The sequence below is a fragment of the Lepus europaeus genome, chromosome 3 (genome assembly GCF_033115175.1).
Source record: "Lepus europaeus isolate LE1 chromosome 3, mLepTim1.pri, whole genome shotgun sequence".
NCBI lineage: Eukaryota > Metazoa > Chordata > Mammalia > Lagomorpha > Leporidae > Lepus > Lepus europaeus.
Genome location: NC_084829.1, coordinates 45,913,840 through 45,932,537, shown reverse-complemented (window position 1 = coordinate 45,932,537; position 18,698 = coordinate 45,913,840). Strand labels below are relative to the sequence as shown.

Here is an 18,698-nt window from a genome sequence, read left to right as displayed (position 1 = left end):
GTAAATCCTGTGATCGCAACTGTATCTCCTCTGCAGCAAGATTGGTCCCTCATCTGAAGAGATTGTGGGAAGCCATGTTGGAAGCCATGTTGCTAGATCAGGCATTCTGAAGTCTTTCAGTGAAGTGTTGATCCATTATCAGTGTAGAAGTAACTTCTAGAAAGGACAAACTCTTCTATGTCCCTCAATTGATGGCTTAGCATCGAACCTCTAATTCCTGCATTCATCAATGACTAAATAAGCCTCAGTTAATGGAATGTCTCTGTGTTAGGTACCTGTGTACTTCCGCCTTCATTCCCATGGCTGCCTGTGGACCCACTGAAAGGTCGGCCACTATCCACAAGTTTAGTCATTCTGTCCACCTCAGAGTTGAGATTCCCTTCTGCAGAAGCAGCCTAGTGAGTATTACCATGACATGTCTGTGTACTTGGTGCCCACAATCCTAGGTCCCACATGCCTCTTCCTCCTAACTTCTCTTATCCTCATTCTTCCAGTATTGGTCCTTCCAGGGCCCTGCTAAATTAGCCACATCATTCACCACTAACCTATTTCCATCTAAGACCACTCCTTCCATACAATTTGGACAACCAAATGTGCTACCCATTGGCCACATTATACAGAGAATGGATACAAGTGATGAAGGTTAGGGGGGGTAACCCAAAACTCCTACCAAGCTAGTACTGTTACTACCACTGTTCCACCTTAAGGTCGTGTCTTCAAATCGCTCATTAGTAATGAAATCCCTTTAAAGAAGTGCTGGAAAATGAAAACAGGGTAAGCTGGAAAGGCAGCATGTTACTGGCATAGGAAGAACAACTCCTCCCCAATGAAAATGGTCTAAATTCCTGAGATCTTCAAACACTGTCAAGTTAGCCTTTGATTAGACACAATTTTCTACTGTTTGCAATCACTTCATATGCTTTGTGCCATCTCTCTAAGCAGCATTATCATCCCTTTGGAAGCAGAAGGGTCTCTACATCTGGCTGAATCCAATTCCCTCAGTACTCATCACAGAGCAAGGATCACGGCAGCTACTCCAATTAGTTATGAATTGGTCCATCTCCAGTTACACAGTGTGGGGGCTCTCACTTTCAATTCTGCACAATTGCATGGCCCCAATTACTGATATCCATGTTTCTTCTTATGAACGATTCTTCACAGCTTCAAACCCTTTATTCACAGATTTCTGTACCTTCTGTTTCAGTACTGAGAAGCCAGCTTCTACATAATGTCATCTTAATTCCAAGGTCCATATCCACTACTGGAGTGCCCCTCTCTGGTGACTACTCCAATCCTACTTGCTTACCTCTTTCACACACAGTTTCCATGTACTGGTTGGTGAAGGGAGACATGGTGAGAGTTCTCCAGGTCCACATCACTTGATAAGGGAATGGAGGTTTTCCATTGACAGGCAAAATGCCAAATCCTGTTTCATGGATCCAAGACTGTCAGCCACACCTCCTCTGTGCTCTACACCCCTGGGGGCTCTCCACTAAGGATCTCAGGCCAAGGAGGAAATTCAGAATCTCCAACCCTACCATAAAGCCCGGACTCCATGTCAGCAAACCCTGAGCTCGGTTTCTATGGAGCTAAGGTCATGTCACTGTGAAGGTCCCATGTGTCCCCCAGAATATCTTTCTTGTGACTACCCTTTGGGGTCTTCTTGAGATGAATTAACCATCTGGTTCTTCTATGTACCAGTGGAGTGACCTCTGAGATTTTTCTTTCTGAGCTGGCAGAGGAAAAGACTCATTTGTATGTTACAGGGATATGATGAAGAATACACGCTATAAGGTGTATGTGCTGCTTGGCACAGCGCCTGGCATCTGGTTGCCACTAAATGGTACGCACTGTTGTTAGAATTCTAGTAATATTGTTACTTACCATTTCACACCCACTTCTGCTCCCACACAGGCCATTATTCTAGCCTTATAACTGTCCTCCTGCCATCCATCTCTCCTATACTCCTATTTCTACATACAGCTGCCTAGAGGAGTGGATTTGTGATCATTGTTTTTCCAATGAGGTTATGGTACCCATTCCGGCAAATGCTCCTCCAACTGTTCCCACATTTTATATTGCTGGCTTAACTGAACAAAAATTACAAACCTGCAGCAGCTGACAATACCCTCTCCTTAAGTGACTGTGAAGTATAATTCCATTCATACTGACATGTCTATTTCTTTTTACGCACAGCGCTGCAATTTCATGACAGGTTTATAGCCCCAAATTCAGAAGCCTTGGAAAACACATACCCTGGCAATAAGTGTCACATAAATGGCACATGAGGAATGGACCAATAGACATTTCCAAGAAAAAAAATGCACTCTTCTTCCAGGCACACTCAACAAAATGCCAAAGGACTTTACTTTTAAGCAGGAGGACTGTAAGAATGGGTTGTCCTGGACTTTGGCATGAGAACTGGTAGTGCCTGTCAAGAGAGTTCATCAGAGAAGCAACACCAATTCCAAGGTAAATTAAACACTGAAATTAATTAAAGATGAAGGTGCTAGAGTGCTGTGTCACTGGGCATCGTTGGCAACTCTTCATGGCTCTAGTCAGGTTGTTCCCTCCTTGGAAACCTTCTATTGCCCACTGCTGCCCTTGAGTACCAACTCCAAATTCCCAGCCCTGTTCCCAAGGCCCTCCAGGATAACTCGCCATCAAGGAAATGAAAACAGAAACTACCATGAGATTTAGCTTCACCCCACTTAGAATGGTTAGCAACCAAAAATCAAATAATAAATGCTGGTGAGAATGTGGGGGAAAAGGTACCCTGATGCACTGTTGGTGAGAATGTAAACCAGTCCAACTATTACAGAAGACAGCGTGGAGATTCCTCAGAAATACAAAAGTAGATCTACCATATGACCCAGCCATTCCACTCCTGGGGATTTATCCAAAGGAAACAAGATCAGCATATCAAAGAATTATTTGTACCCCCATATTTGTGGCAGCTCAATTCACAATAGCTAAGATATGGAATCAATCCAGATATCCATCAACTAATGACTGGATAAAGAAACCGGTATATATATGCACAATGGAATATTACTCAGCCATAAAAAAGAATGAAATCTTGTCTTTTGCAACCAAATGGATGCCACTGGAGACCATTATGCTTTGTGAAATAAACTAGTCCCCAAGACAAAAATATCACACTTTCTCAGATACGTGGTAGTTAATATAGAATACAACAAAGTCTAAGATTGAAACTGACATCCTATGATTCGATTATTATAGCCCTTATCTATATTCCTGTGGAACAGTGGTCCTATTTTTTACTTCTTGAATATTGTGGTTAATGGTGCATTAAGCCCGTGATTATAAAGTAAATTGAAAGTATGCTACTATAAAAATTAAAGAAAATAAAAGGAGGGAGGATGAAGAGAGGAAAGTATGCTTCTCAGAACTGTATCTATGAGATCTGTTCTCTTTGTTAATAAAAATTTAAAAACAATTGCAAAGATTTCAAGCATTTTATATTTCATATGAATTTTCTATAACAAAGGCTATTCAAAATTTAATGAAGGATAAACTTGGAAAACCTCCATAAGCCAAGGAACCACTGTTGCCTGGGAATTCATTTCTCCATCCAGCAGGCAGCTGCTTTATTACGCGCATAGCACAGCCTAGTCTTGAGTAAGTTACAAGGGACATCAGCTCTGGATCTGTTCCCCTTCCTTTTTCTGTTGTCTTTTTTCCTCTGCTTGGCCTCCTCCATTAACTCACCTTCAAAAGACAATGCCCATTGTCACTCCTCTCAGGGATTCTTCTCTCCAGCAAGTGATGCTGATCAGAGTGAATCAGATTGACTTAGTCACACGTGTGTACGTAAATGTCTCATAGATATGGAGTGGATATGGCATCACTCCTAGGAGAAACGCCTTAATGCTAAGATTAGTCTCCAATTTTTAAATTGCAGCCATCCAGGAACAGGACAGGGAGAACCCTCCCATGACTTCCCCTGCCCCTTCTGTGCCAAGAAAGGCATAAGGCATAAAGCAGTCCAACAAGCTTTGTGAACAGGCAAAGCAGAACACTTGCCAGAGAACTCAGTGCACCTGTAAGCCCCAAAACAGGTGCAAAGGATGATAATGTTTTTCTTTAAAATGTAAATAGGCAGAGTGGAAAAAAAATCTCAATCTTGGAGTAGGACCGTATTTTTAGAACCTCCCTCACTGACAGTAAACTTGCAAACTGCAGTTTTCATAACAAGCCAATACTTTCCAAAATAAAAGTGAGGCTAAACTGAGTATGTTCAGGCATCTAAGGGATGAAATGTGTTTTGCAAAGAATCAAGATCATGGTGTTGAGTTTTACCCTCAGCACCACAAAGACATATGCAGTTTCTCATTGGCTTCTCCTGAGAACGTCTCACAAAATAGGCCTTAAACCAAATATTAAAAGGCTACTGTCCCTTCTGTTTGCATTAGTACATTCTAGACTAATCCAGTTATTCAGCAGAAGACATGGAGTCCTAGCCTAGAGAATAATTCATTTTGCTTTGGCTGTGTAGTTTCCAGGCTTCACATTATGAGGTCAAACATGAAAACCAGCAGAGCAGTGGCCCCAAGGACTTCCTTATTCTTTCCAGTCCTTATTCTTCAGGCTGAACTAATAAACTCTCATCCACACCAAAAAACCGAGATTGTAAGCCAAACACCACCAGCTCCAATTCATGAATTTTGTGGGGAGGTGGGGGAGGGATTTACAAAGTGAGGCTTATTTTAGGTTGCTTCCATTTCAGATATAATTCCATACAGATCAAACATTTTCAGCTGTGTGGTGCACAAACTTAGCCTTGCAACTACCACCACAATCTAAATTCCATCCCGTGACAAAGTTTCCCGTGCGTCTTTGGAGACAATCCCTTCCAACAAGTCCCAGCTCCTGGCAACCACTGACCAACACGATCCCTCTTCCCCGTGTTTTGCCTTTTCTAGAATGCCATACAAATGGAATCCTTCGGACGTATTTTAAAAGTTAAAGGTACAATGAGTACAGAACCACTTCTGTGTGGCTTCTTGCCATCAACAAGATGTTTTCACAACCCATGCATGCTGTCACATGTATCAGTATTTCATTCCTTCTCCTTAGCGCAGAGTGCTCGATTCACAAACCATCATTTGCTTACCTCTTCACCAGTTGAAGGACATTGGGATTCTTTCTAATTTCTGGTGTTCATGAATAATACTGCTATAAAAACCTAAGTTTTTCAGCAGACATCTATCTTCATTTCTCTGCGATAGATGCCTAGGAGTAGGATTTCTGAATTGTATGATAAGGGTACATTTAACTGCATAAGAAACATCCAAACTGTTTTTCATGTGGCTGTGCCATTCTTCACAGCACTGCATGACAGTTCCTGTTCCTTCAAATCCTCATCATCCCCAGATATTGTCATTTCCTTGATAAGAGTCATTCTTAATAATTCATAAGCTTTTGATTCAGGCTGGGCCATAAGTTAAAATTTTGTTAGAGATGCATACTGGGTTGCAAAGTAGTCTACCAAAATTCACATTTTCCTGGAACCTCTGAATGTGACCTTATTTGAAACTAGGATCTTCGCATATGTAATTACATTTAGATGAAGTCGTACTGGATTAAAGCGACCTTTGGCTTCCCTGGTTCTGAGTCCCCCAGACTTGGACTGAGCTACATTACCTGTTTCTCAGCATTTCCAGCCTGCAGACAACCTGTGGGGGGACTCAGCTGCCATAACCACGTGAGCCAATTCTCCTAACAGATTTGCCTTTACAGAACTATATGCTTATCTGTTCTTCTGTCTCCTTATAGGCCCCCTAATTCAATATTGATTCAATAATATAAGTGAAGAGGGCTGACGCTGTGGCATAGTGGGTAAAGCTGCCACCTGCAGTACTGACATCCCATATGGGTGTTGGTTTGAGTCCTGGCTGCTCCACTTCTGATCCAGCTCTCTGCTATGGCCTGAGAAAGCAGTAGAACATAGCCCAAGTCCTCAGGCTCCTGCACTGCCTGGGAGACCTGGAGGAAGCGCCAGACTCCTTGCTTTGGATCAACCCAGCTCTGGCCATTGCTGCCATTTGGAGACTGAACCAGTGGATGGAAGTCTGTCTCTCTCTCTCACTCTGCAGCTCTTTCAAATAAATAAATCTTAAAAAAAAAAGGAAGAGCTAGAGTCTGACACAGGTGGTGGCTTCTGCTGGCTAAAAACTGAGGCAACAGCAAGGCAGGTGGGTAGGGACTGATGTGTAAGCATGACTTCTTTCATAAATGGAGATTTACAGTCTTGTTCCTCCACACTATTTAAAACAGTACCTTCCCCTCCATTAGTGACATGAATTTAAAAAACAAGCCTACCAGTTCAACACTAGATGCCAGTATATGGGGATCTGAAAGGTGTCTCTGGCATTGCTGAAACATTTGTGAAGAGCTGTCTGTACTGCAAACCACGGTCAACAGCTGTACCAGGCCTATTCCATAGGTATAGCTAGTGAACACAGCCATGATTTCCATGAGAAGTTTGCAGAGCAAGGTAGATTGTCATCTGAACTGAGCTCAATAATAATCAGTGATCCATGTCAAAGACAGAGCTAATTTCACTACTCCTACTCTCTGATCAGCATCAGTTGTCCTTTGAGCATTGGAGGGGAACACAGAATTGGCTTCTTTGGGGACAGACAAGGATTTCTCAGATTGGGCCAGCCTGTTCCAGGTTCTATCAGTTTCAAAGGACAAAGCCTTAGGGACTTGGAACAAGATGTACAACTTCACTGTCTCTGGGTCTGGCTTAGAACCAAAAACCAGACTCCTTCTTAAACTCCATTCCACACGTTGAAAACCATAAACAAGTTACTACAATAAATGTCCACAGCAGAGTGCCCCAGATCGTATGACTCAATTAAGAGGTAAGGATGGCAGGAGTTGGAACTACTCCTCTATTAGAAGCAGAAGGATAAAATGCTGTGACCAAAATGCTTGCCTTGTTTACTTAGACAGCAGCAGGAATGTCTATCGACTTTACAGATCCTGCACAGTGGACAGGAGCCAAAACCACCAATGCAGTTATGCCTACAGTTCTGCCGGCAAATTAGATGTTGAGAAGTACTTTGTAACAACTATGAAAGATAGTAATGCTCATTGCATACAGAATTGGAGTTCTGTCCACATTAGGTCAGAATTAAGGCTAGAAACTGGGTAAAAGGACCAACTGTAGCAAGTAGCTCAATGCCACTGCTATAGTTTATGGTAAATACAGTTAGGATAAAACTGGCAAATTATGCACCTGCCAACACTCCCTCTTCTGTCCACATTAGGTCAGAATTAAGGCTAGAAACTGGGTAAAAGGACCAACTGTAGCAAGTAGCTCAATGCCACTGCTATAGTTTATGGTAAATACAGTTAGGATAAAACTGGCAAATTATGCACCTGCCAACACTCCCTCAGGTCTAAACATATCATTGACTAGACAGAGAGAGAGAGAGAGAGACAGAGAGAGAGACAGAGAGAGAAAATGGATATGTTCCAGTACTGGAAAAGAAGAAATGGGGCCATTAATCAGAAACACCAGAGATGGGTCTGAAGTTTGTAGCCTTAATGCATATTTGCAAACCAAGCTAGATCAGAGTGAGGAGCCCATAGCAGTCATCCGAATAGCCTTGCCGCCCCCTGTCCCTGAGCAAATTAACCCAAGTTCAGTGTGCGCCTTTTCAGGTGCTGCTCCTAGGTGTTGGTCACATATCCCTTAGAGACCTCAATTGTGAACACCTGGACAGCAAACGTTAGGCTTCAGACTTAGATTGACACTTCCTTTCTGAATTTAAAGCAGGTAAAGCCAGATGATTAAAAAAAAAAAATCAAAGAAAATGTATCGTCCCTTCGACACCTGTGCTCAGGTGAACCTCGGAGCAAAGCCGGTGGCATAGGGGCATGGAGGGGAGGGGAGCTTGGGTGTAAGAGATCAGGAAACAAAAGCAGCTGATAGCAAAACCAGTGTTAGAGTGCTTTGGCCTTGGCGGTAGCACACTGTTACAGCCTCACGGGACCACGGATACACCTGGCCGCTGGAAGAGGAAAGCCCTGTGTGACAAGGCCGCGAAAAACCCTCAGCGAGACCAGGCGACGGCACGTCAGCCTCCCCTGCCCCGCCCGGGGCCTCCCCTCTGGGCCCTTGCGGCCCTTCGCTACCCCACCACCCCAGCCCTCCATCCAGGAAAACCAAGCAGTGCCCGCCCCGCCATCCTGTTGATTGACACGCGGGGCGGCGACTCCTGGGAGCCTGGCTTTCGCTTGGCAACCCGGGCCGAAGCGACAATCTTGTGGCAACCAATGGGCACCCAGAGCTGAGGCTAGCGGCAGGGAGGCGGTGCGGTCAGGTGCTCTGCGCCGTGGATGCGTGCAGGTGAGCCGCTGCGGGTTCAGCGGAAGCCCCTCGCTCCCGCTACCTCCCCACGGATACCGTGTCTCGTCCCGGCCCTACCTTCCCATAGCCCCAGACCGATGCGGCCCGACCGGATCGCTGCGAGGGTGAGTCCAGGGTGGGCGACGGCTTGCCAGCGGGGAGCCCCAAAGCTGCCTCCTCCTGCCCCTGCGCGACCAGAGAGCCCACGTTAGGGCGTCCGCTGGCCTGGGTGGGCAGGAGGCCTGCGAACTGGGAGCGTACCTGACGCCGCGACCCTTCTTGGCATCTGAGAAGAAGTTCAGGTGGAGAAGATGAGGCGTTGCGTCCTCACCTCCCCTAGACGTCCACCTGCTCTCTATGAACCCACTGCTCCTTAGCATGCCCTCTTCTGCCCTCCGCCCTCCAGACTCCCAAGGCTCTGTGAAGGGGAAGGGGAGGGGGAGGAAGCACTAGAAGGCAGTCCTGTGAAGTCTGGACTCAGACTTTATGCAGCGTTTTATGTATGAAAAAGAAATCGTAGGTTTTCTCCTCCCCACCCCCTCCTCTGCTCCTTGCTCTCTGTCCTCTATGTGATGAGCTTTACACAGCTCTTCGTCGTTGCTTAATTTTCTTTGTCCCAGGAAAACAGCCTCTCGCGCATATCGCAATGGTTGAGTTAATTTGCTAAAATAGATGAAAATCACGTGTTTAATGTTAGGAAGGTGGGAGAGAAAATGGGGGCAGAAGAGGGAGTGAGAGAGAGAGAGGAACCTTCATTCTCAGCTAGATATGTTGGGAAACCTGTTTTGCAGCTACTTATCTGCAGTTTCCTATTGCAACTATTTCTTAATATTCCTTCCAGAACTGGGGGAAAATTGCCATTTAAGAAATAGTTCTAATTTTTGAACCACTGTCGTTGGTACCTAAAACAATTTCAGTTTAAGTAACCTCTACATATGGTAAGATTGCATTTTAAAGACAATATAGAATTATCACCTCAGGCAAATACACATGGTGTACATGTATGTGTCAGTTGTGCTTCTGAAAACAAAGCCAAAAAGTACTGACAAGTTTTTACTCATCTTTACCTATAATACAGCAACACATGATCTGGTTGTTTTTTGTTTTTGTTTTTTTTTTAGGTAGAAAAATGCCTTTGGCATGTTCAAATTAGAAATAAATCAGAAGCTAATTCAAGAGATTTCTTTACACAAAATATGGTTAGTTCTAAATTTTGGTGGGTTTTTAAATCCCTTCATGCCAGATGGACAGAAAACAGGGAGAACAAAGGATCCTTGTCTGATGTTCAAGCCTGATAAGTATTAACAGAAGTTAGATTGTTTATCCATATGACTTCTTATTAGCTTTCCTGAATAAAAGCTTTTTAGAAATATATAGAGATCTAAAAATGAAACAAAAACCTTGACCCAGAGAGATTTAGTTTTGGGAAGAATATATTCTAAACGCTATCACCAATAAGATTAAATATTGACAAATTGTAACATTAGGAAGGTCAACATCAAGTTTCAGAATCCTCTATTTATACTTAATTTAGAATCTGTTTAAAAGGCGGCTATGATTTCTATGATTTGATTATTAATGAGTGAATTAAGATTTTATTCCAAAAATAAATTTTAATGTAATAAATTTTATTTCACTCCAGGAAACCAACTTCATCTTCTTTCTTCTCTCTAATATCTCTAACCATGATGAACCAAACAGAGTTGGCTTTGAAGCTGCAATGCAATGCACAGTTAATGGATTTACTAATGATACTTCCTTGATGCTAGGTTCCTATATTTGCTGTAGGCATAATGATAGATATATTCACAGGTATTTCCCTGAATAAAAGTTTCTGATTACAAATCAGAAGTCTGGGTGAACTTGAAAATGCTTCTTAAAAGTTTTTATTATTATTATTATTATTATTGACAGGCAGAGTGGACAGTGAGAGAGAGACAGAGAGAAAGGTCTTCCTTTTTGCCGTTGGTTCACCTTCCAATGGCCGCCGCGGTAGGCGCGCTGCGGCCAGCGCACCGCGCTGATCCGATGGCTGGAGCCAGGTGCTTCTCCTGGTCTCCCATGGGGTGCAGGGCCCAAGGACTTGGGCCATCCTCCACTGCACTCCCTGGCCACAGCAGAGAGCTAGCCTGGAAGAGGGGCAACTGGTACAGGATCGGTGCCCCGACCGGGACTAGAACCTGGTGTGCCGGCGCCACAAGGCAGAGGATTAGCCTAGTGAGCCGCAGCGCCGGCAAAAGTTTTATGTAAATTATATCACATTTTGAAATGCTATGGGGAAGCTCATTTAAATATTTTCTTTGAGGAATATTTTGATAAAATCTTGGAAAGTAAAGTAATTGTTAAAGTGCAACTAAACAGCTCAGCTTTGTAATACATGTAGTCACAGTTCTTGCTTAACATGGAGTTCTGCAACATGATTCTGCCAGGCTGTGATTTATGAAAAGCCTGGGATTACTAAGCACCCTCACTCTCAGTTTGGGGCAAAGCATACACAACAAAATTATTGCTATTAACTTCTTTATGTTTGCTCTGCAGATTTTCTTACACTGAACTGATCAAGTACTTTGAAAATGACTCCACAGCTTCTTTTGGTGTCCTTCGTACTTGCTGCACTAACTCTTGAAACTACATTTTCTCTCCAACCAGACCAGCAAAAGGTTCTACTAGTTTCATTTGATGGATTCCGCTGGGATTACTTATATAAAGTTCCAACACCCCATTTTCATTATATCATGCAATCCGGTGTGCATGTGAAGCAAGTTACTAATATTTTTATTACAAAGACCTACCCTAACCATTATACCTTGGTAACTGGCCTCTTTGCAGAGAACCATGGGATTGTGGCAAATGACATGTTTGATCCTATTCTGAACAAATCTTTCTCCTTGGATGACATGAATATTTATGATTCTGAGTTTTGGGAAGAAGCAACACCAATATGGGTTACCAATCAGAGGGAAGGACATAGCAGTGGTGCAGCCATGTGGCCTGGAGCAGATGTAAAGATACATAACAGCTTTCCTACTCATTACATGCCTTACAATGAGTCCATGTCATTCGAAGAGAGAGTTGCCAAAATTATTGAGTGGTTTACATCAAAAGAGCCCATAAATCTGGGTCTTCTCTATTGGGAAGAGCCTGATGACATGGGTCACCATTTGGGACCTGACAGTCCCCTCATGGGGCCTGTCATATCAGATATTGACAAGAAGTTAGGATATCTCATACAAATGCTGAAAAATGCTAAGTTGTGGAACACTGTGAACCTCATCATCACAAGTGACCATGGAATGACCCAGTGTTCTAAGCAAAGGGTGATAGAACTTGACCAGTATGTGGATAAAGAACACTATACCCTGATTGACAGATCTCCAGTAGCTGCCATCTTGCCCAAAGAAGGTGAGTCTGACCCGTGGGGGCATAGTGACCAGAGGCCAATTTGTTTGCCTGGTGTGATTATATGATGAGATTCCTGCTTCTGTGCCTTTGTCATGGTAGTATTCTGAGATTTAATCCTTAGACAGTGAAAAGACAAAAATCTCTTTTCCAAGTCCAATTTGCAGCCTCCCTTCTCAGGAAAATTGAGAGAGAAAAAAATACATACAGAATTTTAATACAGTCACAGTGATTTCATGGAGGCTCTAAGCCTTCTATAGATTCTTAATTAGGACCTGCTTAATAAGGAATCCAAAGGGTGTAAGAAGGAGGAAGAGCTTTGGTCAATCTGAGATGGCAGAAACATGTTCCTTATTTATGAGTAGGAACGATAGTAACAAGGCCTGTAACATCTTACAAGCCTCACTTGGAATCCTCATCTCAAACCTGTCCCCATGGTATTGCCGCCATTTTAGAGAAAAAAGGTCAAAAGGTTTGACCTCTAGAGGTCACACAACTCACGGCTGCTCTTCTGACTTACATTGTATCACCTGGTAGCTTACGCATCAAAAGAGCAGATTTTCAAAAGCTGGAATAACAAATGAGAATCTTGCCCCTCAAAGGCAGTTAAAAGAACCACGTGAGACCGTGAGTGGTAAACCATGCATGTACTTCTACACAGTTCTCAACAAATAAGGCTTTTTTCCCTTAAGAAAAATCATGTTGCCTCTTCAATATGCCTCATACAACTGAAATGGTGTTCTCTTATTGAAGTGTGGGAGGCAGGGACAAAGCACTAACAAGTGGATTAACAAAGCAAGAAAAGGATTGAGGACAAGGAGCAGCAGGTGTACCATATTTGCAGTTCCATAGAGCATTTTTTTAACACCCCCAGAATTTTGAGGACCTTTCTATTTGACGAGCTGTTTACCACCTCCGGTCTACATTTCTCCAGCTTCCACCCTCTGCTTAACGTGTTGTTATTGTTGTTGTTGTTGTTTGTCTAGAGGTTCCTTGGCTCTGCACTCATAACTACAAGAACCCAGCTCTTTGTTTTCAAATCTTGCAGGTACCCTACACATTTTACTTCATGCCATTAATAATTAAGACACACGTATGTAAGTGTATGCATATGTGAAGGGGTCTTCAAAAAGTAAACAGAAAATGAGGAAGCTATCATGTGTTTCAAAATATTTTTGCACCAAAAGAGACATTTAATTCCATTTTGCTAGGGACTTGTTGAAGAACCCTTTTATGTACGTATTTAAGTATTTGTTTAGATATTAGAGATTTCCAGTTCTACAAAATGCCCTCTAAATTATTTAAGGTGAATTTATTTACAACAGAATAATAATTTTTTTCCCCTGAAGATTTTTTGCCCACTGTGTGTGTGTGTGCGTAGTTCTAATATGTCCAGCCATATTTCACTGTGTTTCCTGGCTTTTTTCTCTCAGCATGGGGTCTCCTGGGTCATTGTTTGTTGCATTTTAGTAGTAAGGATCTTATTCTGAGAGCCTCTGTTGAGAAAACACCTGCACAACCAGCTTTTACTATGCTCTTATTATCCATTATAATAGTGCTAGAAAATATTATCATTATTTTAATGTAACCTAAAGTGTAACCACATTAGCTTGTTAGGCAACTATTAGTAATCATAAGCAATGCTCGATGTCTTTGACTTTATGATATGTATTATGTTGGATACAGAGCTAAAGTAATCCAGTAACTATATTAAGTTGATTATTGTACGACCCGAACCACTGCCCGTTCCTGGCACTCGCTATTGTACACTCCCCTTCCCTCCATCTGGCCAGATGTGACCCTACCCTGACCCAGGTCCAGGAACGTAAAGTAATTACCTATGCCTATAAGGTTCAAAGTTTTAGATAACAACCAGCCACTACCCCAGAGTCGGTGGCCATGTCAGGACTTATCAGAAGTGGCAACTTGATCTATAGCATTCCCTTAAAACCTGCTTGTACATGATAATAAAAGCTTGGTAAGAATTAGGCTCGGGGCTTCTCTGGCGCGTCCTCTCCTGGAGGCACTGAGAGGCCCAGGTTCGAACTCGTAATAAAAACGACCCTGCTATTTGGCTTCAACTTCGGTCTCTGGTGGTGTGATTTTCGGGGGACCACAGACTACGGGCATAACACTGTCTTCTCTCTAGGTAAATTTGATGATGTCTATGAAGCACTAGCCCATGCCCATCCTAATCTTACTGTTTACAAAAAAGAGGAGATTCCGGAAAGATGGCATTACAAATACAACAATCGAATTCAACCAATCATAGCAGTGGCTGACGAAGGATGGTACATTTTACAGAATAAGTCAGATGACTTTCTGTGTGAGTATGTTATAGTATTTCTTCCCATTCTCCATCGTTTTTTGTTGACTTGGAGGCTGTGGATAATACAGCAGTTCACTTGCTGATGTTTTTTTCCTGTTACTTGAATGTTGAAGGAACTGTGTTTTGACAATACTTATCAAGAAATGCTTTTTAGACACTGGTCCATATATATATATATATATATATATATATATATATGTCAGAAGTGTAAAAAAAGAAGTCCCTTTAAGTAGAACTGAATTTGTCATGTTTGACTGCAAGAAAAGCATTCGCCTGAAAATGGCATCTGTAGTGCATCCATGACTCATACTAGATGTGTACAGATATGTGGCTTCTGGTTCTTAAAAATTTTCATATATGTATAATGATATGTAAATCAGTGTTTAATCGTGTCAGGGAAAATGTCTCAAGAAGTCCTTTGAAACCATTTCCTTGCCCATGAGATGATTTCCACCCTTATATGTTCAGATGTTCATGTACTGTGGAGGTAGCTTTTACATTACAGGAATTGCTCACAAAAGAACTGTTCTCTTAGAGGAGATTTGTATTTTACAATTAACAGTAATTTGAGGGTTCTGTAGAAGTTTTGGCTTGGTGAACTTTAATACAAAACCCTTTTTTTCCTGTGTTTTGGTAGCAAAAAAAAATAATAATGCTCCTTCTGTGTTGCATTCTGTTCATTTATTCAACAAATCAGTAAATTTTGGCCACTGCAGTCACTGTTAGCTAAAGTGTCACAAGATAATTAAGCCCTAATAGCAAACAGCAGTGGTTCTCAAAGTGTGATCCCTGGCTCAGCAGCATCCCCATCACCTGTGAACTTGTTAGAAATGCAAATTCTTGGGGCCTACCCAGACTTCTGAGTTAGAAACTGTGAGGGTAGTATCTAGAAACCTGTGTTTCCACCATACCCCAGAGCCACGTTCACAAGGAAGTGTGAGACCCACTGCCCTTAGGCATCAATTTAAATACTGCTTCCAGGACCAAGCATTTGATGGCTGGCACAGTCACCATTAAACAAAGTCTTCTATCTGTAGGAAGGGTTTATATAAATCATGTGATTTCAATTTCAGCCTGATTTTCCAATAAGACTTATGATGTAAGAGAACTATCTTTGTCCTCACAATGAGAGTCTTGATCTAAACTTCTCTTATAAATGAACACGGCTGTCATCCAATCAATTGTATATCATATGGTGGCACATTTCTCAATGTTATTATCAGTAAATTCAATGGAACAGCACAGTCTCCTGCCAGCTAATTACTAGTGATTTGTGAGTCTAGCATTATTTTTATGTGAAGAAAGTTGAAAGGATTGTAGCAGTTAGAATGACTTCTTTAGATGCATTTCCCTGGCAGATTTCAAATTATTTTAAGAGGACTAAGGATCCGTTCATGACTTTCAGAGAAACTGATTTAGGATTTTTGGAGGGGCTATGTTCATGTTCCCACTGGATATTTCCTTGTCATAAGTACAGATAGAGTTTGATTCACTCATCATTCTCCTCACCTCTTTTAAGATAAAGTGTGTCAGTCTTCTTGGGTTTCCATCTTAGCAGCAATAGCTCCTTTGTCTTGTGCCCTGATGTTACACCAGTCACACAGGCCTTTGTTATATAGTTTCTACCCTTCAGTTTTGTATCACTTGATACATATGGCAGAAGTAAAGTTTTTATTTGTAGCCACACTAAATTATACAATGCTAAGTTGGATCCTGATCTGAACCCCCAAGAGAGAGGCTTTTCCACTCCACTTACAAGTCCTGACCTTTGTTTTTTTTAGAAATGGATTGTAGCTATAACAGGAGGCTTGATTTATGTGGTATCATTGTTTTTCTTTATGTAGTGTTTTCCTCCTTTTATTGCTAATTATGAGTTTGCCCTCATGATTAAGATGAAATGTACCTTTACCCTCTTTACCTTTCAAACAACTGGAACATAGTAGATACCCAATAAATATTTGTGAATAATAGTTTCCAAGCTCCACCCCCTCCACCCCACCCCCAAAAAAACAACAAAAAAAACCTTGTTTTTCCCTGATGTGGCTCACCTTTGCTCTTCACCTTGTCTTCTCTGCTGCTGGAGACAATGTTGGCCTGGAATAAACATTTGTGATCATTTAACTTTTCATTTCCTGAAGTAAATGGTGGAAATGACAACAGCAGAGATTGTCTGTAAAGGATTATTTTATTTTTAAAGTCAAATTAGATAAAATCTGCTTTAAGTTCAGAACTTGACCATATGAGTACAACAGTTATTTCCATTTCAGTGCCATCTGGTTGGCTAACTTATTCATGCATTTTCTCTTTACAGTAGGCAACCATGGTTATGATAATGCATTAGCAGAAATGCATCCAATATTTTTAGCCCACGGTCCTGCCTTCAGAAAGAATTTCACAAAAGAAGCCATGAACTCCACAGATCTGTACCCAATGCTGTGCCACCTCCTCAATATCACTGCTATGCCACACAATGGATCACTCAGGAATGTCCAGGATCTGCTCAATTCAGCAACTCCAAAAGCAATTCCTTATACACAGAGTACTACCCTCCTCTTTGGTAGTGACCAACCAGGAGAATATGAGCCAGAGGAGGCATACCCTTATTTCATAGGACTCGCCCTTGGCAGCATTATAGTGATTGTATTTTTTGCAGTTTTCATTAAACATTTAATTCAAAGTCAAATGCCTGCCTTACAAGATATGCAGGCTGAAATAGTCCAACCATTATTACAAGCCTAACGCTATGCTGATGTGGAATTGCATATTGAAGTGGAAATTGCATAATTGTGTCAGTGTTCAAAGGTTTCAATTCTAGGAAACCAGTTTCAGACATTTGCAGAGACCATCAAGCAGTAATGTATGTATTTAGGCACAGTCATACACACATGTGCACACACAAATGGACTAACATACTTACACCTGCAAAGGCTTATATATGTCTCCATTGTTCTGTCTAGTGGAGGGATAGATAAGATCCTACTTTATTTGGACTTGGCACCTATAATGTATATATTTAGCAACTTTGCACTTTTCAAAGTACCTTATACATTGCACTTTAAATTATTCTCCTAGGGGGTACTTTTCTTTGAAATGCACTTTATGGACAATTATGTCTCTTAACTTGATTGGAAAACAGTAATTTCTTGCATCCATGTCACAGAATTCTTATTATTCAGTGCTCACACTGAGTGAAATTTCTAACAATCTTTAAATAATTTAGAAATCTATCTCCTGAAGTTCGAAAATAAGAAGCAGCTAAAACTGTTGAAAACTAAATATGACAACAGCAGGTTGCATCTATGGGCATTTCTTGTCATATTTCTTTCCAAACAACATGAGTTTGCATTTATTTTCCCCCCAAAAGAAATCCAAATACTGACAGATTTATTCTAAACATTTTGTTTCCATCAATATCATATGGCTCTGATTTTATAGTAATGAAGATATCATGACTATACATTTATTTCCCATGTAGTCCAACAATGGCCTGGATAAAAGAGATCAGGCAACACTTGTCTCTTGTCTGTATTTGCTTCTTTGAAAATCAAATCACTAATAATCACATTAAAAATTAGATACAACAATATTTGTTTCTTTGTTTTTCTGGTAGCTTCTGGCTTCAGTATGGCCCAGTCCTGGCTATTGTGGGCATTTGAGGAATAAATCAGTGGATGATGATCCCTGTTATTCTGCATTTCCAATAAATAAATTTAACACAAAACTGAATTTAAGTGCTCCCTAAAATTAGGTGTTTTCTTTTTTATATGATAATACAAATAAAGAAGAGTAACACCTAACTTTCATTTCATTAAAATCCTCTTAAAGGATAGAACTGAGTAACTGGGAAATGTTCTATAGAACATTTATAAAAACTGATAACATTTTAGAGGTGGTTTTACCTACATATCTCCATGATCACACTTTGTATCCAGTGAACATAAATCAGCACATGGAAATAAAGTGTAGACTAGCAATCTAAAAGGTAGCAAACTCTCCAGAAGTCTGCATTCGATTAGATAATCCTAGAGTAGATGAGCACATATTGGCTTGCTATGCATTTATGAACCTCCTGCATTACCGAGATGTCAGTATGACTAGACAATGAAATTAGTCTACTTTAAAGCATTACTATTCAAATACTATCTGTACATTTATGTGTTGCAATTAATTCATTGCAGAAGGTGCTATTACCTTAGTAGTAAGAAGAAAGTAAATTCTGAGGGCAGGTGTCATGGCACAGCAGATTGAGCTGACATCTATGACTCAGGCATCCCACATGGGCACTGGTTTGAATCCTGGCTGCTCTATTTCTGATTCAGCTCCCTGCTAATGTGCCTAGGAAAATAGCAGAAGACAACCGAGTGCTTGAGCCCCTGCCACCCATGTGGGAGACCTTGTTGAAGTTCCAGCCTCCTGGCTTTAGCCTGGCCCAACCTTCCTTGGCCATTGCAGCCTTTTGGGGAGTGAGCCATAGAATGAAAGATGCATTTACATTCTCTCTCTCTCTCTCTCTCTTGCTCTCTCCCCCTCTTTCCCCCTCTCTCCCTCCCTCCCACTTCCTCTCTCTTTAACTCTTTCAAGTAA

General features: G+C 41.5%; 2 protein-coding genes across 2 annotated transcripts in view; one reads left to right on the top strand and one right to left on the bottom strand.

Moving 5' to 3' along the window:
• The window catches only part of ENPP4 (ectonucleotide pyrophosphatase/phosphodiesterase 4), a 171,018-nt gene that overhangs the window by 118,898 nt on the left and 33,422 nt on the right, over positions 1–18,698 (bottom strand). Inside the window, exon 4 of the mRNA XM_062186214.1 lies at positions 16,163–16,208. Coding sequence (XP_062042198.1) covers positions 16,163–16,208 — 46 coding nt within the window. The remainder of the gene's footprint in view (positions 1–16,162; positions 16,209–18,698) is intronic.
• On the top strand, positions 10,960–17,010 carry ENPP5 (ectonucleotide pyrophosphatase/phosphodiesterase family member 5). The gene is made up of 3 exons (XM_062186211.1): positions 10,960–11,788; positions 13,935–14,111; positions 16,426–17,010. Exons 1-3 carry the CDS (start codon positions 10,960–10,962, stop codon positions 16,851–16,853), a joined length of 1,434 nt encoding a protein of 477 aa, XP_062042195.1. The 3' UTR covers positions 16,854–17,010.